Below are 25,436 nucleotides of genomic sequence, written 5' to 3'. Positions count from 1 at the left end.
CCCGCGCTCACGTCATCCCAGTGCCAGCCTGCTGTCTGAGTCTTATTGAATTACTCGAAGAATAAACATCTACGAAAACTGAGAAAGTGAACATCTAAAATCATACAAAAATGAACATCCAATGTAAACGTGTATAAATAACAACGTAATTACTTTATAAAACGACTAGCTACCAACCAAATGACCGTGTAAAAAAACATTTTGAAACCATGATAGTCAGATAAATCATAACCAGCAATCATCGTCTACAACTAAGCACCCAAGAACAACCATCCACGTTCACAGAGAAAGTGAACACCCGACGACGGGAAGAAGGCACAAATCGGCTACGACAGAGGCGCTGAACGTCCAGGTTGCTGCGGTGCTAATTTCATTTTAATTTTCTTGTTTATTTTTCCTGTTAATTTTCGAATTTTTTTGTCTAATTTCAGTTATCATTTTCGAATTTTTTTCTATTTATTTATTTAGTATTTCTATTTTATTATTTTACATAGGTTACCTCACAGGGACTTCTCTGCACTCTGACGTAGAGAGTTCCATCTTTTCTTGTTTTCTGTCTGTTTATGCACAGGAACAGAGACAAAAAACCTCGTTTAGACTTTGATCCTGAACCTGAAAGAACTTTCAAGCGACGTTTGCAACAAGCAAGACTTTGCAAGGCTGCAGAATCCACTATAGATCCTAATAATGCTGTTAATGCCAATGTGGCAAATCCGAATGGGAATGAGCAACAAAGGAGAGTGCTTGGCTCTTACTCTGCTCCTACTACAGATCTTTATGGAAAAAGTATTGTGGTGCCTCCTATAGCTGCAAATAACTTTGAGTTGAAGCCACAATTGGTCACCCTGGTGTAACAAAACTGCCAGTATCATGGTCTTCTCCAAGAAGACCCAAATCAATTTATTTCTAACTTTCTGCAGATTTGTGATACTGTGAAGACAAATGGAATGAATCCAGAGGTGTACAAACTCATGCTCTTCCCATTTGCTCTGAGGGATGGAGCAAAGCTATGGCTAGATTCCCAACCCAATGAGAGTTTGGATACTTGGGACAAGGTTGTTACTGAGTTTCTTACTAAATTTTTCCCACCAAAGAAGCTGACTAAGCTTAGGGTGGAGGTTCAGACCTTCAGGCAAAAGGATGGTGAAACTCTTTATGAAGCTTGGGAGAGATACAAGCTACTGACTAGGCAATACCCTCCGGACATGTTCTCCAAATAGACCCAACTAGATATCTTTTATGAAGGCTTGGGTGAAATGTCCAAGATGTGCTTAGATAATTCTGCAGGTGGTTCATTGCACAAGAAGAAGACACCGGAGGAGACTATTGAGCTTATTGAATTGGTTGCTAGCAACCAATATTTATACTCATCTAACAGAAATTCTGTGAACTCTGAGACTTCTCAGAAGAGAGGTGTGTTGGAAATGGAAGCTATTAATGCTATTCTCGCTCAGAACAAGCTTATATCTCAACAAATAAATTTACTTACTCAGCAGATGGGTGGCATGCAAGTCTCAGCTATCAACACCCAAAATCCACCTCAAGAGGTCTCTTATGATATGACAGGTAATTTTGTGCAAAATGCTAATTATGATTATACTCAATCTTCTTCTGAACAGGTCAATTATATGGGGAGTGCTCCTAAAAATCCCAATAATGATCCCTACTCTAAGACCTACAATCAGGGATGGAGAAATCACCCAAATTTTGGGTGGAGAGAGCAACCTCAGAGGCCACCAATAATTCTCAAGGTGGCTTCCAACAGAACAATCACAATAACCACCAGTTTCAGTCATCTCAGCAAGCAACTTCTCAGCCCCAGCAGAACAATGATTTGGAAGCAATACTGGCAAGTTTTAGACAGGAAACTAGAGCATCAATCAAGAATTTGGAGATTCAGATGGGCCAATTAGCCACAAAAGTTAATGAAATCGATCAGAGGACCACTAATAGCCTTCCTGGTAACACTATTCCAAATCCAAGAGAGAAATGCAAGGCTATCACCCTGATAAGTGGACAAGTGGCAAGTACGGAAGCACAAGTTATGTAGGAAACCAGAGCCTCCATTAGAAACTTAGAGGTACAAATGGGCCAACTGAGCAAGCAAATACCTGAGAGGTCTGCGAGTACATCTCAAGGTGATACAGTGGTGAACCCAAGAGAAGATTGCAAGGTTATTCAATTGAGAAGTGGTAAAACAGCTGGCTCTGAGACAAAGGCCAATGAAGAGCTAGTTGAAAAGGGAGCTCCAGAAGAGAAGAAGGAAGAAGTAAAGCACGTCCCTCCAAAGCATGCAGACAACCCATTCCCAGACTCTCTTGACACTTATCCTACATTGCCAAAGGCTCCTAAGTACAAGCCTAAAATGCCATACCCTCAAAGACTTCAAAAGGAGACCAAGGACAAGTAGTTTTCAAAGTTCTTGGAAGTCTTCAGAAAGTTGCAAATTAATATTCCTTTTGCTGAGGTTTTGGAACAAATGCCTCTCTATGTCAAGTTCATGAAGGAGTTGTTGTCAAAGAAGAAGCCTTTAAGGGGAGATGAGACAGTGGTCCTGACTAAGAAATGTAGTGCCATAATTTAGAATAACTTACCAAAGAAGATGCCAAATCCAGGGATCTTTCAAATTCCATGCACCATTGGGAGCACAACCTTTGAGAAAGCCCTATGTTATCTGGGGGCAAGCATAAATCTAATGCCCTTATCTGTGATGAAGAAGCTGCAAATCCAAGAGGCACAACCCACAAAGATAGCATTACAGATGGCAGACAAATCTATGAAGCCTGCATACGGATTAGTGGAGAATATCTTGGTCAAAGTGGGTAAGTTCTTCCTCCCAGCAGATTTTGTGATTCTTGACACAGGGGAGGATGAGAATGCCTCTATAATTCTAGGAAGACCATTTCTAGCCATTGGAAGAGCTCTGATTGATGTGAAAAAAGGTGAATTAGTGCTTAGAGTGCATAATGAGCAACTGGTCTTTCATGTCTTCAAAGATATACATTCAGCAGGTGAAGAAGAGAGGTGCATGCAGACTGAGCTTATTGATCCAAACCTTCAAGAACCCCCTGATGACGGACAGCAGAATCTGCAGCTCAAACCTCCTTTAGTGACAACCGATAAAATTCCTCCTGACATCAAACCTAAGTTTGGTGTCGAGAATGCATCATCCACCACAAAGGAGGTCCCCAAAAGGAAGAAAGTACCCAAGGGATGGAGAAACAAAAAGATACCCACTGAAGGTTTCTCCCCAGGAATGAAGGTGGTGTTGACTAGGAATCCAGTATGAGTTTATACAGTAAACAGAATCCTCTCTCTGGAGCATATTGAGCTAATTTATGGAGACACAGGAAAGAAGTTCAAAGTAAGGGGTGAAGAGCTGAGCCCCTATGATCCTCCTCCTCAGAGGAGCTGACCGTCAAGCTAGTGACGGTAAAGAAGCGCTTGTCGGGAGGCAACCCGATAATTTTGTATCCTTAGTTATTTTTCGTAGTATTGATTTTCTTATTTATTTGATTTTTATTGAGTTTTTATTGTTTTTCTTTCGTTTTAAGTGTGTTCTGATCATGCAGCTATTTTAGAACAGGAACCAAACACTTCGGAAAAAAAAAAGAGCACACGACGCGCAAGCGTCGCTGATGCGTACGCGTCATATGTGTGTGCGTAAAAAATAAAAGTGAACAGAGAGTTGAGCAGGAGTGGCGTTGGAACTATGTTTTGCGCACAAACAAGCCCACGCGTACGCGTACCTCACGCATGCGCGTCGATTGCGCTTTTAGCCACCCACGCGTGCACGTCCCCACGCGTACGCGTGACCCTGCAAATCGGCGTAAATGAGTGTATGGCCAGAGAGTTATGATGGTGGGGGGCTGGAACCGTGCTGGGAGCACAAGCCCCACCACGCGTACGCATGCACGTCGTTTTTCAATCCTAGCCATCCACGCGTACGCGTCCCAGATGCGTACGCGTCGCTTGAAATTAGCGCGATCCATGCGTACGCGTGCCTCACGCGTACGCGTCACATGCGACGCGCAATTAAACCATATCAGCGCCTGATTTCAAATCATCCACCCCCCCAATCCTAATTCTCTCTTGTTCTTTTATCATTTTATTCTTCTTTCATCATACTATTTATTTTTGTTTTCAGTTCTTCTTTGCTTGAGGACAAGCAAACCTTTAAGTTTGGTGTTGTCGCTTCGCTTATGGCTTTTTTGCTTATTTTAATAGCACCAAAGGGGGATGAATGTTCTTCCTGGAGGAATGAGATGGCCACTAGCATAACTGAGGTGGTTGAATTCCTTTCATTCTATTTCTCTTCTGTTCTTATTTTGTTATTTTCTATTTTCTGTTGCTTTGATTGTCTGCATGGTCTTTAGTACTTTCAGTTCTTAGAATTAGTTTCATTATGTTATTTGTCTCATGTACCGCTCACTGAACTTTAATCTAAAAAGAAAAAGAAAAAGAAGTGATGTATTGCATGAGAAATTGAGTTTATATTGAATAGCAGTCTTATTCACTTAAATGTGGTGGTATTTTCTATGACTCTGAATGCATGATATGAATAGTGCATATTTAAATTTGAATCAAAGAATGTTGATGTACAAGGAACAGGAATTTAGAGAACCATTATGAAGTCTCTGCAATAAGTAAAAGTTTAATCCTTGAAGCAAAAGAAACAACAAAAAAAAGGATATAAAAGCAAGGTCCAAGGCTCTGAGCATCAATGACTAGGGAGGTCAGACATGATTAAAAGCTCAAAGAGTTGTTTCCCTAGTTATATGCTTGTGGTGTTCTTGTGTCAAGTAATCCTTGAGACAAAACATTTAGAGTCGAGATCAATTACAATTAACAGAGTATGCCAAAGGCTTTGAGCACCACTGTCTGGGAGTAACTGAAAGAAAAATCAGAACTTAAAGAGAGTTCCCTAGTTAAGTGTTTGTGGTGTTTCTGTGTCAAGTGAAGCTTGAGACAAAACATTTAAAGTCACGGCTAGGCACAAGGTGCAAAGCACCAAAGAAAAGAAAAAAATTGCTGTGTTCAAGGGTTAAATTGAGTTACAAAAGATCAGAGAATTCATAATATTATCCGGATTCTAATTCCGAATGACAGTGACATCCTTCTGATTCAAAGGAGAGTGAAATGCCAAAACTATTCAAGATTGCAGTTGTAAACCCTACTGTAAGAAGAGACATGAGCTTAATCGAACTCTCATTCTCATGCAAATTCACATTCTAAGCTTATATTAGTTTGGTTTCTTGAGGACAAGCAACAATGATTAAGTGATTTACTTAGTTAGACAAACAGAAAAATAGTATATTGGTATTCAAAAGCATTAAACAATAATTCAGAAATTTAATAAAGCAAGCAGTAAACAAGTAGTGAATAATATATGGAGAAGCAGTTAAGGCTTCAGAGTTATCTATTTTCTGAATTGACTTTTCTTACTAACTATTTTAATCATGCAAGATTTAATTCATGGCAAACTATATGTGACTAAGCCCTAATTCCTTAGACCTTCTTAGTCTACTCTAACTTTCATCAACCGCCAATTCCTTGGTCACTTAATTACAATTAAAGGGTGAAGTTCAATTCTAGTTTATATGCCACAGAAATCCTAATTACCAAAATATAAGAGGATTATATGTCATGTATCCCGTTAAGTCCAGATAATTATGATTTGGGAGAATATATTTTCAAGCTGTTGTTCAAGTAAAGAGCTTTTCTAAGTTATACAAGAACTCAATTAGAAAAAAGGTCATACTTTCGTTCCAGCCAAATTCATAAAATAAAGAACAAAAATAATTCTTGAAATATAAATCAGTACATGAATTAAAATAGAAAAATAATAGTATCAATCCATACAATAGACAGAGCTCCTAACCTTAACAATAGAGGTTTAGTTGCTCATGGTTCAGAGAGAAAATAAGGATTGTAAGTTGGGCTGAGGTGGAATGAAAAGTTAACTAATTGGAATAGAATGATCCTCAAAAGGGAAGTTTCTTTTCCCTTTTATATCTAATCCTAAAAAATATATTTTCTAAAACTAAAATAATATCTTTTCCTATTTAAAAATAAAGTTTAAATCAGAATTAATTACAAAATCAGTGTTTTCTGCGTTTTCTGCACGTGGCGCATGTCACGCGTACGCGTCAGTCATGCGTACGCGTCAGGTACGCACACGCGTCATGGAAAGCTCCAAATCACGCGCATGCGTCAGGTACGCGCACGCGTCGCTTCTCGCTGTCATCTCCTTTAATTCTTGTGCTGATTCCATTTGTGCAAGCTTTCTCTCCATCCTTTAAGCCATTCCTGCCCTATATAGCCTTCTTCTTTTTTTCTGCGGAAGCTCCATCAAATACATCCGAATGCTACCTAAAATAAACAGAATTGTACACGACTCAAAGTAGCATCCATAGTGGCTAAAAGATAATTAATTATTGATTAAACTCAACAAATTAAATACAAATTCACTAGGAAAAGGCAGGAAAAATGCTCACGCATCAGGTGTCGCGAGCTCGAATCACACAATATGCGTGTCCTCCCTACGTACGGTGGCTTGTGCGGACGACAGCGCCAGTCGGAAGAGTGTCGATGCAATGTCCGACGGCGGCTGGTAACCGTGGCGGCACTGTATCGGCTTTTGCTTCGAGGAGAGAGTGAGAGAAGAAGTTCACACCATATTGAGAGAGGGAGGTAATCCTAATTTGATTCCATAACTGACGGGAATCATGATTTGATTCAAATTTTAAATTGGAAACTACTCAAAATTAATTAATTACCTATAATTTAATTAGGTAATTCTAATTTGATTCCATAACTGACGAAAATAATGATTTTATTCAAAATTAAATTGGAAACTATTCAAAATTAATTAATTTCCTCTAATTTAAATCTAATTTCAATTTAACCCATTGTATACATTGTATAAAACATACATTGACTCCTCATACTTTTCCAATCAAAATATACATTAAAAAATATAAATTTACAAACGTTTACATTATAAATTGCGACGAATTATGTGCAAATATAGTATTTATTTAGGGTAAAGTATATTTTTTGTCCCTGAAGTTTGACAAAAATTTCAAAAATAACCCTAAGTTTTATTTTGTTTCAATTTTGTCCTAAAAGTTTTCGATTTGCATCAAATATACCCTTGACGGCTAATTTTTCAAAAAATTTAAGACCAATTCAACAACAATTTCATAAGAACAACCCTCAACATAAGCAACTCAAGCATAATTTTCATGCATTATTGTTAGATTGGTCTTAAATTTTTTAAAAATTTACCCGTCGAGGGTATATTTGATGCAAATCGAAAACTTTTGGGACAAAATTGAAACAAAATAAAACTTAGGGGTATTTTTAAAACTTTTACCAAACTTCAGGGACAAAAAGTATACTTTACCCTATTTATTTATTTATCTTTAAAATTTCTAGTTTAAAGATTTAGCCAATGAGCATTTTTTTTCAAAAAATGAAAAAGTGAAATATCTATAATGCAATTAATTAATCTACAAACAAAAAAAAGTATTTATTCAAATTTGTATCTAAAAAATTTTGAAGTGGACATTTTAGTCCTCAATAAAATTTAATTACATAATTAGTTTTCAACTTTTTTTTAGCGTCCGTCACTTTAGTTTTTCTGTTAGTTTACTCAGTGACACCTTAATGGTGGAGTCCAATGTATCACATTAAGATGATGAGTCGAATGTTAAGTGACACGTTGGATGGAAGACAAAATGACCCCTGAAAAGGCAACTATAAAAATGTTCTTGTATGATGTTGTAAAGCCTGAAACCATGCTCTGAAGGTCATCATCGTCTTCATGTGCTACTCTGAAAATGTGAAACCATGGTAAGTGGAGGGAATTCGGCAAGCTCTTATCGTCGAGGGTTAGAGGTGGCGAAGATGGTAGTGCTAATAGTGCTTCAAGTGGCACCAAATTTAGAATTGCAAGAGGAAAGAATCCAAGATGCCACTGCAGAGCCTATGCCATTGTTGTGGAGTCTCGAACAAAGAAGAACTCAAAAAGACCTTTCTTTGGGTGTCCTTATTACAGGGTAAGGAACATAAAATATAATACTTTTTATTATGAATTGCAAAATTGTGTTCATGGGTTAACTCTGATTTTTTATATTTTACTATTCAATATAAAAGAATCTTTCACACTATAAATTCTTTATATGGTTTAACAAGATTTTTCTCTATGAAATGCAAGGTAGCTAGCATAATATTGTACTGGAAGAAAGGGTGAAGAAGTTGAAAGATTTGATAGATGAATTAGAGAAGAAGACTAAAAATGCAAATAAAAGGAAGGGGTGGAGCAGTCCATGCAGAAGTGTGCTTTTTTTCATGCTGAATTTTTTGGTTTGTCATTTTGTAGGAAGAATGTAGATAGAAAAAGAAGGGAATTAGGGGCTTATAATAAAAGGATATCTTGTAGTTGAATAAGTGATCAAAGTGTAATTGCGAATATTGTAGCCTTTTAGAATTGTTTAATAAATCATGTAATAATGCTCAAAGAACATGATTTTCATGCCAATATTGCTAATACTAGAATCATATGTATTCACAAAATAAAGCTCCAAGAACCTAATTTAATATAAATGAATTTACTCATTATCAAAATAGTTGAATAACCATAATTTTATATAATTGAAACCAAGCATCAAAGTTCTGAATATTCCAACAAAATTTTTTTAGCTAATTTATATGTGTTTCTAGCATCAAAGATACATTCCAAAAGTCTATCTTAAAGTTGCATAGTAGCACTACAGAACCACAATCTATTTCCAAAGGATTTCAAAAAACTAAACAAAATAACTACAGTCAACATGAGATCACAGAGCAGTATCATTTCTTCTTTTGGAGCTTGAGTCTTAGTATAAGCATGAACTTGAATATTCTGGCAGCAGTTCCAGAGCTTGCAGTAGCAATTGTTTCTGGGGAGACTCTTGATATCTGATTCGAATGGAGCGACCTAGGTACTGGTGCAAATGGGACTATAGGTGGAGGAGTTAGAGTAAGTGGAGGTGAAGGTCTTAGAGCTAGAACAAGTGTCTGAGGAGGTGTTGGAGTAGTAGCCAGAGCTACATCAGGTCTTAAAATTTATTGTTTGGGTTTTGAAGGCCTAAAACTTGTTGGTACAACTTGGTTGGATGAGGTAGTAATGTGCTCCTGATACAACACAAGATAACAAGATAAGTAAATACATAAATGGCATATAAATAATCCAATTTAATCCAATTTAGAATGGTACATGTGACTGTGGTTGAGGGGATGATAGGGTTACTTGTACTTCCTCATGTGACCCTGGTGCAGTGGTAGATCCACTTCCATTACCCTTATTCTTTGATGGGGTTTAGACCTTAGTGGTCCCTTGCATGTTTTTGCATTATGGTCAGCTTTGCCACATTTTTTACAGGTAATAACCTAATAACCTTGAATGTTCTTTGTCCCTTTGTTCCATCACGCACGTCTTCAACAGGGTCCGATTTTCTTTTTTCGTCATGGGGTGGCCTGCAAGCCTCCTAATAGTGGGTGGCTCTGGAGATAGTAGTCTAGTCTTCACCCAATAGTCTTTTGAATTGACAAGTTTGATGACATGCTCATAGGTTGTTCTAAATGCATCTATCTTTAGCCAAGGGTGCATATATGGTTATGGCCTGTCACACCTCTTTTGAATAGCTGCCAATGCATGAACACATGATATTCCTACAAATAATTAAATAGCATTGACATAGCAAAATGCATATCTTTAATACATATAAGTCAAATACAACTTGTTATTACTACCTGTCAGTTGCCACATATTGCAAGTACAAGTTTTCCTTCCAATATGCACAACAATCTTCTTTAAATGTGTGTGAACCTCAAACACATTACGATCGTTGTCACTAGTTCATTAAGCTGTCCAGAACTTAGTATCCTTTATAAGATCCTCCAATTTTCTTTGCTGAACTGGTGTCAATACTCCAGTGTAGGTGCTTAGAACCTTCTTGTGTTTTGCCATTCTCCTCATCAAGTAGTAACGAAGCTCCTCCAATATGGTGAGAATACACTTTCCCCTGTAATGGTTAATTTTGACGTTTCAGACCTCACTCATGTTGTTAGTCACGTTGTCAAGTTTGGGACAGTGGCTAAAATCGGATTTGGTCCAGCAAAAAGGTTGAAACTTAGCAAGATATGCCCATGCTTCTTCGTTCATCCTATTCAGCCTCTGCATATGATACTGGAACTATGCGTCTGTACTACTCTTTGTACACGCCCACATCATATTTTTCAGCTGTTTATCCTTGGATCTCCTAATAAAATTCTTTCAAATGTGCCTTACACAATTTCTATGGTGTGCATTTGGCATCACCTCATGCAAAGCAAGCAACAAACACTGCAGAATACATCCAAATAAACAAGCTTAAGATGTGCATTCGAATCCTGAAGAAACTATTTAACAAACACATACATCTTGAGTAAAACCATTCATCAGGCAGATATGTCTTCCAAAAAATTATTTTCAGACAGATAGATTCCTAAAGAATGAACACATCTGGCAGATAGGTCCCTAAAGAATGAACACTACTTCACATTAATTTCACATCAATTCAAACAGAACGACATCAAGTACAATAAACAATGCAACTCAGGACCACCTTAATTCAATTCAATAGAATGACATCAATTCAAACAGAATCACATCAAGTACACATAAACAATGCAACTCAGGCCAATTCAATTCAATTCAATTCAACTACAAATACAATCAGGCCATTCAATTCCATTCAAATACAAATATAACTAGGCCACTTCAAATATAGTAACACCAAGTGAAGTTAAAACAATGGTGTTGTCGTCACATCAACTCAATTCAATTCAAATATAGTCAGACATATTCATAACAATATAAACGTAAATAATGTAACTGTCATTTACCTTCTGCTGATCAGAGATAAAATTTCATTCTTCCACCGAGCAATTACCAATGTCCTCTTGGAGAAGTTGTAGAAATCACTTCCAACTTTGATTTATTTCACTGTCAATTACTGTATAGGTAATCATATAGAAGTGATTGTTTGCATCCTGAGCTACAGCACACAACAGTTACCCTCTATAATATCCTTTTAAGTAACATCCGTCCAACCCAATCAGTAGTCTGCAGCCAGCCCTAAACTTCTTTTTACACCCATCCAGACAGACATACAATTTGCTAAACAATGATGGTGAACCAGGAATTGTGGGGGTTGTTTCCAGCAATGTAGTGCTGCCAAGATTGCTCCTGTAAATCTCAGTGAGGTAATCTCTCAATTTTCCATACTGAACCCTCTCATTCCCAACATATATTTTCCTAGCAATCCTTAAAGCTCTATATATCATCTTGTCACTGCACACTACATTAAAGTCTATCTTAATATGATCAAAAAAGCTTCTCCATGAGTCAAATGAAGTTAGGTCAATAACCTCTTCTCTAATTTATCAGCCACTCAGTTCTGATCGGCCATGTTGGGGCCAGTTAAAACAATCTCCCTCATTGTCTGATGATTGAGGTGTATCAAAATTCTCTGACTCAAACCCTAAACCATCAGTGTGTTTAGCCCCAACTTTCTTTCTTACATTATCCTTTTTTTCAACAGCTTTTTTCTTACTCTTCTTATCTCTTTTGCCATGTCTGCTCTTTGTTTTCTTTATGAGTCTTTCATCTTCATAGCTATCATAGCTATCATCGGTGTAATCCTCAAAGTCTGGAGGTGGGGGTTTATACGCCTCGTCTTCCGTACTTTCATAGCTATCATTGTCAGAAATTGGTTCATCAGAAAAGACCTCATCTTCGTTGTCCTCGTCTTTGTCTTCCTGATTCATGTTATCTTTAACAGTATCTCCCTGACCCAAATTCATGTCAACTTCTTTCTCAAAATCAACATCTTCCATAATTGGATGATCAAAGAATAGATACAATTCATCCGTCTCTCTATCCTCACTCTTCTTGTCACACATCTCTCTAATTTTCTTATCTCCATATAGGATGTAGGCTTGCTTCATAATTAAGAGCTATTGGATCATATCAATACATCTTGTATGCATGGTAGCCAAACTCTTCAAACATTTTCTTCAAGTCAAAATAATTCACTAGGCCAAGATCCAACGGAAAAAAATCTCTTTACATTTCCATTAATGTAAAGAAGTTCATCCCTATTATCTTTGACAAAGTTTCCCCGATGTTGAAAGATAGGGATAACCCAATCAGTCATATGACATTCATAAAGATGGAATAAAATGTCAAAGTCAGAACACAAACTTATACAGATGAATTACATACTAAACAACAACTGCTCAAACTTTGGTTTTTTATTTGTGATAACCATATTAATCCATGCATAAAGTGTATTTACCACAAACTATTGAATCTTTTTAATGTTAAGCTCATATATGCATGCATTACACAACTTATCAGTAACTGATTTTTATAGTAATGAAGAATCTAGAAACACTTTTTTCAACAACTAATTTCTACTACCACAAACAACTACACAAGATACACACCTTTAAACAAGTGCAACCATGAACAACTATACCATCTACATCATACTAGAAAAGAGATATATTAACATCAATTAGTGGCGACCGATAGACTAGCAGAACCTTTTTCTCAATAATTCTGTCTCATACAAAGTCTTGATTTAACAATGTCAGCGTGGTGGTGGCTTTTTCCGTAAAACCTAGGGGAAGAGAAGATGTTGCTTGTATTTTGTTTTGGAGGAGGAAAGATAAAAAAAGACCTTTACACCCACTTAGTTAACGAAACGACAACACATTATCGTGCCCTAGTCCAAAAACGCGACGTTTAGCATCATTCAAAATGAAAACTTATTTATCCTAATTTTACACGTGGCACTTAATGATTGGGTGGAAACTCAGGTACAGTCAACTTCACGTGAAGTTGATAACTGAGAGTCGTTAGATGAAAATTTAGTCAAATATTCAAATCATTTAACGGCTTTCAGCTACCAACTTCACGTGAAGTTGACTGCACATGAGTTTTCACCTAATGATTGAGTCATTAGTTTCATGTGATACGATATATTGTTCGGTTAGTTCGTAATGGAAGAATAACAAAAAAGATTAGAGTGAAGGATAAAAAAAAAATTGAAGACTAATTGTGTAATTAGATTTTGTTAAAGACTAAAACGTTCATTACAAAAATTTTTAAGGACCAATTTAGATAAATACTAAAAAAAACCAAAGAAATGGCGGTAAGTTGAGCGCCGAGAAGAAATTGCAGCAATAAATAGCCACAATTCTCACTCATTTGTTTTCAGTTTTCACTAGTCACTCCCCAACAATACACAATACACAACACAAAATCCCATTTTTCATTTTTTTTTCTCTCACCACCTCCTAGGTTTTCTACTCTCTCCCTCGCTTAATTTGGCGGGAAAATCCCTAGATAGAGAGTGTGATTATTTCTTTCTTTCTTTCTGGAATCTGGGAATAGAGAAGAAGAAGAAGAAGAAGAATTGGAATTAGAATGGGGAAGGAGGAGGAGGAGATGAGAGGTGAAATAGAAGAGAGGTTAATAAACGAAGAGTACAAGATTTGGAAAAAGAACACTCCTTTTCTCTACGACCTTGTTATAACCCACGCGCTCGAGTGGCCTTCTCTCACCGTTGAATGGCTTCCCGACAGGGACGAGCCGCCGGGGAAGGACTACTCCGTTCAGAAGATGATTCTTGGGACCCACACATCCGAGAACGAGCCCAACTACCTCATGCTCGCTCAGGTCCAGCTCCCTCTCGACGAGGCCGAGAACGATTCACGCCACTACGACGACGACCGCCCCGACCTCGGTGGCTTTGGCGCCGCCAACGGCAAGGTATCTCCATCCCAACCATACATGCTCTTCTCATTTGCAATTTCATCCTCATTATAAAATTTTTATTGCTTATTCATTTTCATTATTAAACCCTAATTATAATTGCAATTTCATTAGGGCTTAGTTTGGGTACATGTACATCAACAATTTGGTGATCTAAAGTATGCATTTTTCTTCTGCATCTTTGTATGACTTCAATTTGATGCTTTTTTTTTGCCCGATTTCAACAACTTTTGCAAATGGCACGTGCAATGTGGTTAATTCTTACTAGGGTTTAGGGATTGTTAATTTGGTCCTTGCTAAGTTTGATTCTTTATTTATTTTCGGGCGGTATTTGTGTTACTCTGATTTGATGCTTTCTCACCTAATCTGGGCGGGTTTTGAAAGCTGCAGTTGCCACGTGCCAATTGGGGGATTATTTGAGTTGGTATTGAGTGTGTCATCTCATTGGAGTGTGTGTTGTGTTCAACAGGTGCAAATAATCCAGCAGATAAATCATGATGGAGAGGTTAATAGAGCTCGTTACATGCCTCAGAACCCCTTTATTATTGCCACTAAGACTGTCAGTGCCGAGGTTTATGTCTTTGATTACAGCAGGCATCTGTCTAAGCCTCCGCTAGATGGGGCATGTAACCCTGATCTTAGATTGAGAGGTCACAATACCGAAGGGTATGGCTTGTCATGGAGCAAGTTCAAGCAGGGCCATTTGCTGAGTGGCTCCGATGATGCTCAGATATGCTTGTGGGATATTAATGCAACTCCTAAGAATAAAACCCTTGAAGCTAGTCAGATATTCAAGGTACTTTCTTTTTCTATTCATCATAATTTACATCCACCTATTGTGTTAATTTTTTTTATGCAAAGTAATCCTTAGCCTATTGCAATTTGTCACATGATGGGTTTATTTTCCTTGCACATCCTACTTGCATGATTACATCTGACAAATTAACAGTGTTTTCATTTTTCTTAATATCCTCATCTGCAGCCTCACAAGTAATGTCATTTATTCTGACCAGGTTCATGAGGGTGTTGTGGAGGATGTCGCTTGGCATTTGAGGCATGAGTACTTATTTGGTTCTGTTGGTGATGATCAATATTTGCTTATATGGGATCTCCGAACACCGTCAGTCACCAAACCTGTCCAATCTGTTGTTGCCCATTCAAGTGAGGTGGATAATAATTCTGCCTGTCATGATCTCATTTTATCGTGTCAACCAGTTAGTTCTTAATACACATGTTGAAAAGTAAATCCATCCAAGGAACTCTTTTGTGATGGGATTGATCATCTGTACAACACCCAATCACTGAAGCCCAATCATTGTTTAAAGAATTTGTTAAAATACAATTCTGAGAATACTCATGTATTCTCTGATTCATGATAAAATTAATTTCACCAGGACAAGTGTTAGAATGCTGTGACATCTTAGAAAACACATATATTTTATGGAAATGATTACAAATCAAAGTGTCATTTTGATTTTCTTTTCCAGGAATTTCAGACAGTTCATCCTTCTTTCCTTAATATCACCTACTGATATTGGATTTTGTGTTTGATGTCCTGTTAGGTTAATTGCTTGGCTTTCAATCCCTTTAATGAATGGGTTGTTGCTACTGGTTCCACTGATAAAACTGTGAAGCTATTTGATCTGCGCAAGATCAGTACTGCACTTCACACCTTTGATTGTCACAAGTAACATTCTCTCCAAATTATTATGAAACTACTCCTTAATTGTGTTTATCTGTCTTTGATCTGGATTTTGGTTCTGCCATACAACAGGGAGGAAGTATTCCAGGTTGGTTGGAATCCAAAGAATGAGACAATCTTGGCTTCTTGTTGTCTTGGTAGGAGACTCATGGTGTGGGATCTTAGCAGGTATACTCAATCCACTGTCATCCTGAAAATTTTGGTGTTTAGTCAATATTAGGTTTACTGATATGGTGCTGAGTTCTTTTACCCTTTCGCTAGATTTTAAATTATAATGGTTTCAACTTAGGGGAGCCAAATCATGACATAAAGCATTTATGCATATTTGAGCTTGAGTTCATGCATTTCACATACAGAGTAGAACAGGCTCTTACATGTTGGTTAATGTTAGCTCTTAGGTGTAGAGCTTGCAACTAGTTAGCAATGTTAAAATGAGGGTTCATAATTGTTTATTTGTTTTACTGAGGAAAATGGGTTATTAAATAATATCTAGAAATATTATACATGATTAATTGTATATACTTCGCTGTTTTCCTCCTTGATTATTAAGTTCATGTATTTGCCCCCTTAGGATTGATGAAGAGCAGTCACCAGAAGATGCGGAAGATGGTCCACCAGAACTGCTTTTCATTCATGGTGGCCATACAAGTAAAATATCTGACTTCTCTTGGAACCCATGTGAAGATTGGGTGGTTGCTAGTGTGGCTGAAGACAACATACTTCAAATATGGCAGATGGCAGAGAACATATACCATGACGAAGATGATCTGCCGGAAGAGTCCACTAAGGCTTCTTAATGTTATAATAACTTGTCATGATAGTTAGTTGTGTTGGTCCTGTTGCTCCCTTTTTCACCTTAGTTGAAGCTGTGTTTTTGTAAGTTATGAAACTATATATGATTGCTCGACCTGTACTTGGTCGTAGCGTACTCAAGTACTGAGCAACTGAGACTTAGGTGCAACTTGATAGTAAGATTTGCTATATTGTTTTTCTTCCAAATACGGTGTCAACTGTTTCAATGATCTTAACCTACCTTTAGTTACGAGATATGCTAATTTACTATTTTTTATTTGTTTTTACAGATACCTTGTCAACTGTTTCAATGATCGTAACCCACTAGTCACCAAAAAAAAAATGATCGTAACCCACTTTTAGTTATGAGATATGCTAATTAAATGTGTGAGTGAGAAAATGATGGATTTTCATGTTGTGTAGAATGCACACCTTTGGTTGGTTCTACCCGAAGTTGTTGAGGGCAATTTCGATTTGTTGGTCTAGACTTCCCATTAGTTATAGCTATTACCGGTTACGAATTTAAAATGAAATTAGCATGTACACTCTCACATATGCTTACGTGCTGCTAATTCAGCTTTAGCCCACTAGCAACAAAACGTAATATCAGTGCCTCAGTGGTGTGATTCCTGATTGACAATCTTTTGGAAGGATTTTTTTTCTTAAATAAAATAAAATAAAATAAAACTTTATTTCCCGAAGGAAAAAAGAAGACATTATTTACGAAAATCCATTTTGGAATGGATAACACGGAAAATCGATTTGTTTTTGTTGCCGTTTATATAGCACTAGTATAAAAGAACTCTAGGTGTGTTTTTTAATAGTTTTGCAGTATAAGTATTGTAGTAATTGATTAGCGAGCACTTCCCCAACATCTAACCACTAACGTCAAAATTGAGCGATAAATATAGCTCCTATGTAATGTCCACAAGATCACAACAAACTGACAAAGCAACCGGTAACATCATAAAAGATCAACTGAAAAAACAGAAGTCTAGATAAAAATTATAAAAATAAAAACAAAAATTAAGGTGAAGGGCTAAATTAATAATGTATAGAAGGCACGCATTACTTTTCTTCCAAGCGCCGGAGCACAGACTCAACAAAGTTTCGTTGCCTGCAATGCATGTGGATAATTAGTTTGGTAGGTAAAATGACTGAAATAAGAACCAAAGTGTAAACAAATCTAATACAGCATGACTTTTATCAGCAAACTCTACTGTCGCCAATGCACATCTGATAAGTACTTCCTTGAATCAAGTGTTTGATAAAATACTTCAGTTATCAGCGAATAATACTTACGTGTATCATAAGAAAACTAAAACGATCCTAATCCTCATTATAATGCCTAGATCGTTACGAATGCATTTGATTAAAAAGAAGAGGTACTAAGAAGTTGAACTTACTTTCCTTCTCTAAGCTTCGGGCTGGGGCGAGAATACTTTAGATATCCATCCCAAGGAACCATTTTTAGGCCAGCACGTTGTGAGATTATCTCTCTCACCCTACAACCATTGAAATAAAGTAATAAACATACTGTTTCAAGTTTTAACTCCTTGAAGCCAAACAAAGATGCTGCATATCATCGATAATAAAGATCTTTGACCTCTCTGCAAATTCAATGGATGTCTCTCCTGGCTTCTGATTCTGTGGCTCCAAGTACCAAACATCACACACAACAGCCCAAGATGTCATTAATTGCAGCAGATGCTTAGTGAATGATTGCCTGCAAATGCATGAAAACTAGAAAGTCTAAAACAGAAATACAAGAAAAGTGAAAGATCAGAATGATTAACCCCTCAAATATATGTTCTTACTTGCGACTATTCCAAAATGCATCTACAAAAATTTTATTGTACTTGATGGCTACTGGGCAAACTGTGCATCCAAGTTCAAATGCACCCTACAAATTATTAAAATTAAGAAGCTTCCATTAAAGCTTTCGGCATTCAGGAATTAGAATACAAGTCAATGGAGATAAAATCACAGAAGGGAACAAAAGCCTATTGTAACAAGAGATTAGAATCACTGCAACTGAAAATGTTTTACACACCTTCTTGAACATCACAGAGTAGTGATTATTTACACAAGTTCCTTCAGGAAATATGAGAAGAGGGTTATTGTCAGCTCCTTGAACATGCTCCCTCAATCTGAAGTATGAAAAATTATGCAAGTAAAACAATAAGATCTGATGCATATATTTCCAAACATTTTTTTTATATCAAGAAGCAATTCTGTTAAGACATACAGAAGAAGAATGCAAGGAGATAAGAGAAGAGACATTTCATATGAAAACAACAACTAAAGAGATAACAGAACATCAGAGAAGCAAGCTCTCCTAACATTTTCATTTCTACTTACTTCCTTGCCACAATTTCTCGATCCTTTGCCTCTGTCCGATTGAACCAGATACACCCTACACTCTCCAAAATGGTGTTCTGCAACAATCCTGTTCATGATATGAAGAAATGTTTCAGACATAAATTTGTGCTTGTAAAATATCTAATAAGCTCAAAGCAAATTTGAGGCACATGAGTGAACATACAAGGAAAGATTGGTTCAAGAACAAAAGTAATCAAGAGAAAGACCGAGTAGCATCTATTGAGAGATGATGATGAAAACATGTTAATATAATAACCGCTGGAGTGAGTGACGTGAAAAAGTAGATCTAAAGGAAGTTATTTGATTGGAAGTGGATCAAAATTAATTCTAGTGAAGATATCTAAGAACAATTGTTGAAGCATGGTAATGCCAATGTGCAATTCTCAACCAAATTACCAGGATAAGAGAAGCCACAACAAACTTCTTTTTGTGTTTCCTTTGGCAATGTGCAATTCTCAAAACCAAATTACCAGGATAAGAGATGCCACAAAAAATTAATAAATAATAATAAAAAAGGCGCTACTTATTGATGACAAAGACTTAAAAGCTTTGTGTATGTCTCTTGAGGTATACACCACGGCACTTACCAACCCATCCTGGATGTTTCTGCATAATAACAGCAAATGCAGTCATCTGTTCTAAGATAATGAAATCAATCATGGAAGTATGGTTGGCCACAAAAACCTATTCAATGAACAAAAAGCTTAGATTAATACTACCAAACTCTAATCGATATGTGAATAAGGACAAAATGGCAACACCAATATACATCAGACAAACCTGCTTTGGTCGCATGCTAGGCCGTGGCCCATGGTACTTGACAACCCCAGTCCAGGATGCAACAAAGAAACCGCATATCATCTCCACCAAACATCTCTGAAAGAAAGAAGCAACTTACAGTGCATTGACTTTGATACACAGAAAGTTAGAAGTTGTCAAGTTGCTATTCTTCAAAGGGAAAAACAGAGAGCTAATTAGAACGTGTGACATAAAAAACAAGAACTAGAAAGAAACAAATTTTTTTCCTGTGCTTTAAATAAAGCAATCATTCATTACAGAAGTTGATATTACAACTTGAAGGGAAAATAAATTATGACCATCAATGAATTGACCAAAATTTATTGCATAATAATAATAATAATAATAATATTATTATTATTATTATTGTTATTATTATTATTATTATTATTATTATTCAATATACACACACACGCACACACTAACTCTTCCATTTGTCAAACTAAAATTTGAAGTTTAAATAGAGCCATTGGATTAAGTTTCTTCTTCTGGTAGTTAAGACAACATGAATTGAAACCAGACACAAGGCACTTAATATTAAATCCAAATAATGCGAAAGGGACTGGGTGTTTCTTGGTTAGGGTCAAATCCCTATCAGGTGGCTTTAACTGCTTTTTACCCTTTCTCCCCTCTTACACTATTAGTCCAAATTTTAACTATAATAAATAAGATACAACATAAGATGATACAATGCAGGAACAACTATACCTAATATTTTTACATTATATGCCTTAAAGCTTGAAAAATTGAAAGGACATCATAGAAGGTTATAACCCAACAGTTCAGTGCTGCCAAGAGTCCACAGCAACTGAGAACCAGTAGAATATTTTGTATATTTGAACCCTTTCTCTTTCTATATTCTGGACTTAGTTCAAATGTCAAAGAAATCTTAATGCATCAAACCAGTAGAAGTTCTTTTTTTATCCTTTTTATTTGACTGCAAACTGTTAGAAGTTTGACCATTAATTTCCAGTTTTATAGTGCATATAGAAAGGAAACAGAAGTCTAAAAAATTTAAATGGGACAAAATGTCATGAAGCAGGAATGAATAAATATACACCTCAATATTTTTCCTCACGCTATTATCTCTCTTCAAGAGAAGGTGCACTGGAATGAAAGCTGAAAGGAATATCATCCATCCGAATGACAACAGTAGAACCCTGCAGGGTCAAAGCAGGAAGCAGGATGCAACAGACAGGGACAACATTACAATAAAACAAGTCATCAATATGAAAAGTTGAAAAGAAATACTAATAGGCCAAATATAAACAGCATGTTTCAGTCAGCCCACAAAAACCAAAACTTCGTTTGATGTATAACAAATTAGAAAGGAATTGAGTGGATTCTGAACTCCTTGTATTTGATTGATGTGTACATCAAGAAATCCACTCAAAATTAGATTGATTCCTTTTTTTTTTTTTGCCGTAGAAGGAATTTTATTAGGCTTTTTAGTTTTGGTTTCCAAATTGATAACATATTAATATTCTCTTAACAATACATGATTCATGATACGATACAATAACTCACATGATATGGTTCTTTTTGTTATTGTAAAACATTTTATACTGTTAGTGCATCAAAATTAAACTCATTATTTTATGCTAAGAAAGTAATATAGAAATAAAAATGAATTTCATTAATCTCTTTTAAGTTCCAAGAGTACTAATTGATTTGCAAATAAATTTGAATCGCATATTTTTATAGGGAATTCTATTCATGGAGTTGCTCTCTAAATCAAATTGGTTCTATTTTTAATGATTCCAGAGTGTAAAAGAGAATCATATTTAGTTAAAGCTGAAGATCAAATCATGTCCTTTAAATCCTGTTGTTTTCTTTTCGATAATGTCAGCATCAAAGCATATCTCTATAAGGATAAGTATCATCTAAAATTAGCTAGGCAGATAGCAATATTTCATTAGTAATACTATATGATGCATCACATGTAAGCAAATATGGTAAAAGCAATATGCTGACCTTGCAGGGAACAGAATCAAATATCGAATTACAACTCCAAAGCACCACAAAGGAAATAAATAAACATTCCAGTTCCAAGGTTCTGATCGAATTGACTTGAAGCACCTTAAGAATGAATCCTACTCAGCATAAAACTCAATATGTGAGCAGATGACCAGAATCTATCCAAGGCGCAAAATAGGGGATGGCATATATTGCAATATCAATATGAAATGACATTATGTCTAATGGCTTTCGGCTTCCATTAGACCTAAAATATAAAACTTCTGATTTATAGCAAAACCCTAAATCATCCATGAGAACTGAAACAGAAAAATCAAGAGGCAATGAAGCCTGCAGAAGCAGGACACCATTTATTGTTGGAAAAAGCTAAATTTTCCCTGCTTGACAGTAAAAATTCTCCTCTTTAATACACTCAATGATGATCATTATTGTTTCTATAAAAGATAATAACTGAAACTGACACCACACGGCATGAAAATATTCAAGATAAGCCCAAAAGCTTACATCTACAATAGCACCCGCAGCCTCAGATAGAGTAGGAGAAATGTCAAGCAAATCACACCTGAAATATAATTTCATATATTCTCCACATGAGAATCCAGCTATCACATTGCCAGGAGTATGTGAAAAATTAAATGAGAAAAGAATTAAAAGGACTCTAGTTTTCAGCTATGTCAATTGAGAAAAAGAAATCTGCTTTTTTTCTTGTTGACTACTATTTTGTGAGCATCTATACAACATAAAGTCAAGGTAACGTGTATGCATACAGGCGAAGCTTTCCATGAGGCTCTTGATGAATGGTGTGTCCAGAAGGTAGATAATCTTCAATGTTAGGTTGATCAAGTTCCAATTCAGTACTTTGAGACTTGGGATTGGTCTTCCTCATCATCTTTGTGGTCCTAACACTGAACTGAAGGGACTTCCCAATACAAACTTGCAGCCAAAGACGACCTTCTGGAATCCAAAATGTGTTATGCTCAAACCTCTCATGCTATAAATTGAAAATTCCTTTTAAACATCTATGACTAGAATACCAAAGAGAAGCCACAACAAATCATCAAGGTCACCATCTACTCGAAAACAATTAAACAAACTAGCAGCACATGCATCAATTACCATTTACCAATATGCCATGTGATCTAATCCAACAACTGTGTGAAGCAAAGAAAGTGACAGTGAAATCATTAGAACCAAAAGGTATAGAAATTTCTCACTTCTGGCTGCCAAGTGAACTCAAACTCCTCTAAAAAATATCATGTAGCGGACACAGAAAAGTGAACAAAAAGCAAAAACAAGAATCACAGAAAGGACCAAAAATAGAAGGGAAAAATTTGTCGTTTCATGAAATGGATTCCATGCAAATCAGACAAAATAAAAAGCATAACTAACGCTATGTATACGAACCAGATTAACTAAATTATGCTAATAAAAAAAAAAACCCTAGCGCTTCTCTTTCACATCAATCAGAGAATCTACGAAGCATATATATCAATATAAGCCTATAATAACAATAAATGTGGGAATATGATATCGCATTGAAATCATCGAGGCCCAGAAAATTCCAAAATAGAAAAATGGCGGAGAGAAAGATAGCTTACGGTGGCGAATCTGAGATGACGTGGACGTCGACGATGTGACCAACGCTCCAACAACTTACGCAGGTTGGTTGCTCGCTGAAACTAACACGTACAACAAGTAGTAATGGCGAGGAAAAAGCCAGTGGCAGTTCTGTAATTTCAGTAATCCAACTAGGGTATTTTTGTCTATTTGCATTTATGATTCCTCGTGGTCGTTGGAACAGCATAACTAACCCTGACTCTCACGGTTACAGTTGGTTAGGTTAGAAAAATAAATTGCACCGATTATAAAATATTATGTGTACATTAAAAATATATAAATATGTATATTATTTAATTTATTTTTAATATATATTTTATATTTTAATATATTTTATATTAATGTTTGATTTTTGTAGTTAATTCTAGTATATACTTAACATAATTATTAATTACAACATTAATAAGATGCACTTGTGACAAATATATTAAAAAAAAATAATTAACATAAAAATTATGAATTACAAAATTAAAAAATGTAAAATTTAGTTTTAATATTTATTAAAATAAAAAATTTAAATTTTTATTAATAATAATTTTAATGTATATTTTTAAAACACATGTTAACTATTTTTTTTTTAATTGGGTACTTTACTTTAATTCTTTTTAATATATTATCACTCCAACCATATTTATGATTTGATTTTACAATGGCTTGATGGAGTTTATCAGCTATAGGTGAAAAAGTATGGTGTAATCTTATAGCAACTAATTAGATGTATACTCGTTCCATTCGAATGGACTGATATTCATTCTATATGAATAAATAATATTAAAATGAACTATATTTGAATAGAATGAGCATGAGTGCACAGTACTAAGATAGTAAGGGATAAGGGATTGATTGGGTTATGAAAATGTTTCGATTTTTTTATTTTTTATTTTTTTATATTTTTATATTTTAGAAAACGTATTTAGTTTTTTTTTTTTTTAATGCTAGAAAACGTATTTAGTTTGAAAAGATAAGTTTCGTTCTCAAACATAAAAAATTAATGAAAATATGTTTAACTGGTTTATTTTAAAATGAATTTTTAGTATTAATTAAAAAGAATAAAGTTATAATTTTTTAAATGTTCAAATTAGCTGAATATTATAAAATTTATTATAAATGGTCTTTTATCTTCTTCTTTTCTTTGCTATTCAAATAAATTTTACTATCTATAAAGTTATTATTATAGAAATTTAAAAAGATTAACATTGAAATAAAATTAAGAAAAAGAAAAAAAATGAATAAAAGAAATTGCAAAAAACCCTTAACAATTGGCTAGGAACTTATAATAGTTAAATTACAATCTCTTTTATTTTTTATTCTATACAAAAAAGTATTGCAACATAGAAAAATATCATCTTTTTCTTCGAATAAATCTAAAAGCTTTTTAAATCTAAAAATAGAGTAAAGAACAAATAGGTCCTTAACCTTTTTTTTCGCAGACATTTTCGTCCTCAACGAAGGGAAAATACATTTAAGTCCTTCACCCCCGAAAAATATGGACATTTCAATCTTTCCGTTGAGTTCAGGCATTTGGACTGGACGGAAAAGTCTGACCTGGCAAATGTGGCGCTGACCTGGTTGTTACGGAGGCCACGTGGCAGGGATTAATTCGAAACAGGACATATAAGTCCCCGCAACGAAAACGACGCCGTTTTTGTAACCTCCCCCAATCTTTCAAATTTCTCTGCCATTTTCTTCTTCCTTCGTCTTTTTTCCCTTCCATTCTTCTTCTTCGACCCCTGCCTCCATCACCGCCACAATGTAAGGAATCTTCTTTTCCTTACCAGGAATAGGAGGAACACAATCAGCTTCAACCTATTCAACGTCTTCTTTCCTGGCCATTTCAGCAATCAGATAAGGAAATGCCGCCTTTTTCCTCCCCACATAATGTACTTTATACATATGGTCCCAGATGATATGTGGGAGGAAGACCGGTTTACCCTCCAAAACAACTCAAATCAGAATAGCCAAGTCAACTGGAATAGATATCTCGTGAGAGCTTGGCATGACATAGCTGCCTAAGATCTGTTGCCACATCCGGGCTTCACGAACCAGCTGCTTAACTGGTTTCACCCACAATCGGTGCCCCTGTTCTAGGCACTACCCGGAATAGAAATCTTCTTCAAAATTCTGTCCCAATTCAGTATACCAGGTAGATTTTTGTCTTCCATTGCATTGACATAGGCACATTTTCCTTTCAGCTTCTGGGAGATCCGAAGGATCTCAGCAATGGCAGCCTCAGTTATTGGAATCTGCTTGCCTCTCATATACACTGTTTTCAGAGTGGGTGTGTAGAAGTTGGAATAA

At 35.8% G+C, this 25,436-nt stretch overlaps 2 protein-coding genes and 1 pseudogene across 7 annotated transcripts; 2 read left to right on the top strand and 1 right to left on the bottom strand.

Moving 5' to 3' along the window:
- Nucleotides 1–563: 563 nt before the first annotated feature.
- On the top strand, nucleotides 564–8,401 carry LOC148572691 (uncharacterized; annotated as a pseudogene).
- A 4,845-nt stretch (nucleotides 8,402–13,246) lies between these two features.
- On the top strand, nucleotides 13,247–16,571 carry MSI1 (Transducin/WD40 repeat-like superfamily protein). Its single transcript, XM_016334972.3, has 6 exons — nucleotides 13,247–13,867; nucleotides 14,340–14,666; nucleotides 14,884–15,036; nucleotides 15,433–15,557; nucleotides 15,645–15,740; nucleotides 16,144–16,571. The coding sequence occupies exons 1-6, from the start codon at nucleotides 13,523–13,525 to the stop codon at nucleotides 16,367–16,369; spliced, it is 1,272 nt and encodes a 423-aa protein (XP_016190458.1). The 5' UTR covers nucleotides 13,247–13,522; the 3' UTR covers nucleotides 16,370–16,571.
- Nucleotides 16,572–17,188: 617 nt separating this feature from the next.
- Nucleotides 17,189–23,239, bottom strand: LOC107631508 (glycerol-3-phosphate acyltransferase 9-like). Of its 6 annotated transcripts, none has more exons than XM_088508055.1 (13): nucleotides 23,120–23,239; nucleotides 22,289–22,475; nucleotides 22,026–22,083; nucleotides 21,519–21,637; nucleotides 20,605–20,704; nucleotides 19,527–19,622; nucleotides 19,334–19,430; nucleotides 18,726–18,813; nucleotides 18,418–18,514; nucleotides 18,182–18,267; nucleotides 17,971–18,090; nucleotides 17,771–17,869; nucleotides 17,189–17,481 (listed from the first exon to the last, which is right to left on the bottom strand). In XM_088508055.1, the coding sequence occupies exons 2-13, from the start codon at nucleotides 22,408–22,410 to the stop codon at nucleotides 17,433–17,435; spliced, it is 1,131 nt and encodes a 376-aa protein (XP_088364181.1). In that variant the 5' UTR covers nucleotides 22,411–22,475; nucleotides 23,120–23,239; the 3' UTR covers nucleotides 17,189–17,432. The 6 variants fall into 6 exon arrangements, with proteins under 6 accessions (XP_088364181.1, XP_088364184.1, XP_088364182.1 ...); XM_088508058.1 differs by having other exon boundaries at nucleotides 22,289–22,472; nucleotides 23,120–23,189; XM_088508056.1 differs by lacking the exon at nucleotides 23,120–23,239 and adding an exon at nucleotides 22,645–22,979.
- Nucleotides 23,240–25,436: the final 2,197 nt, after the last annotated feature.

The sequence above is a fragment of the Arachis ipaensis genome, chromosome B3 (genome assembly GCF_059453495.1).
Source record: "Arachis ipaensis isolate K30076 ecotype BB chromosome B3, ASM5945349v1, whole genome shotgun sequence".
NCBI classification, from domain to species: Eukaryota; Viridiplantae; Streptophyta; class Magnoliopsida; order Fabales; family Fabaceae; genus Arachis; species Arachis ipaensis.
Note: the sequence above shows the minus strand (reverse complement) of the source record. Positions and strands in the feature narration are given on the sequence as shown.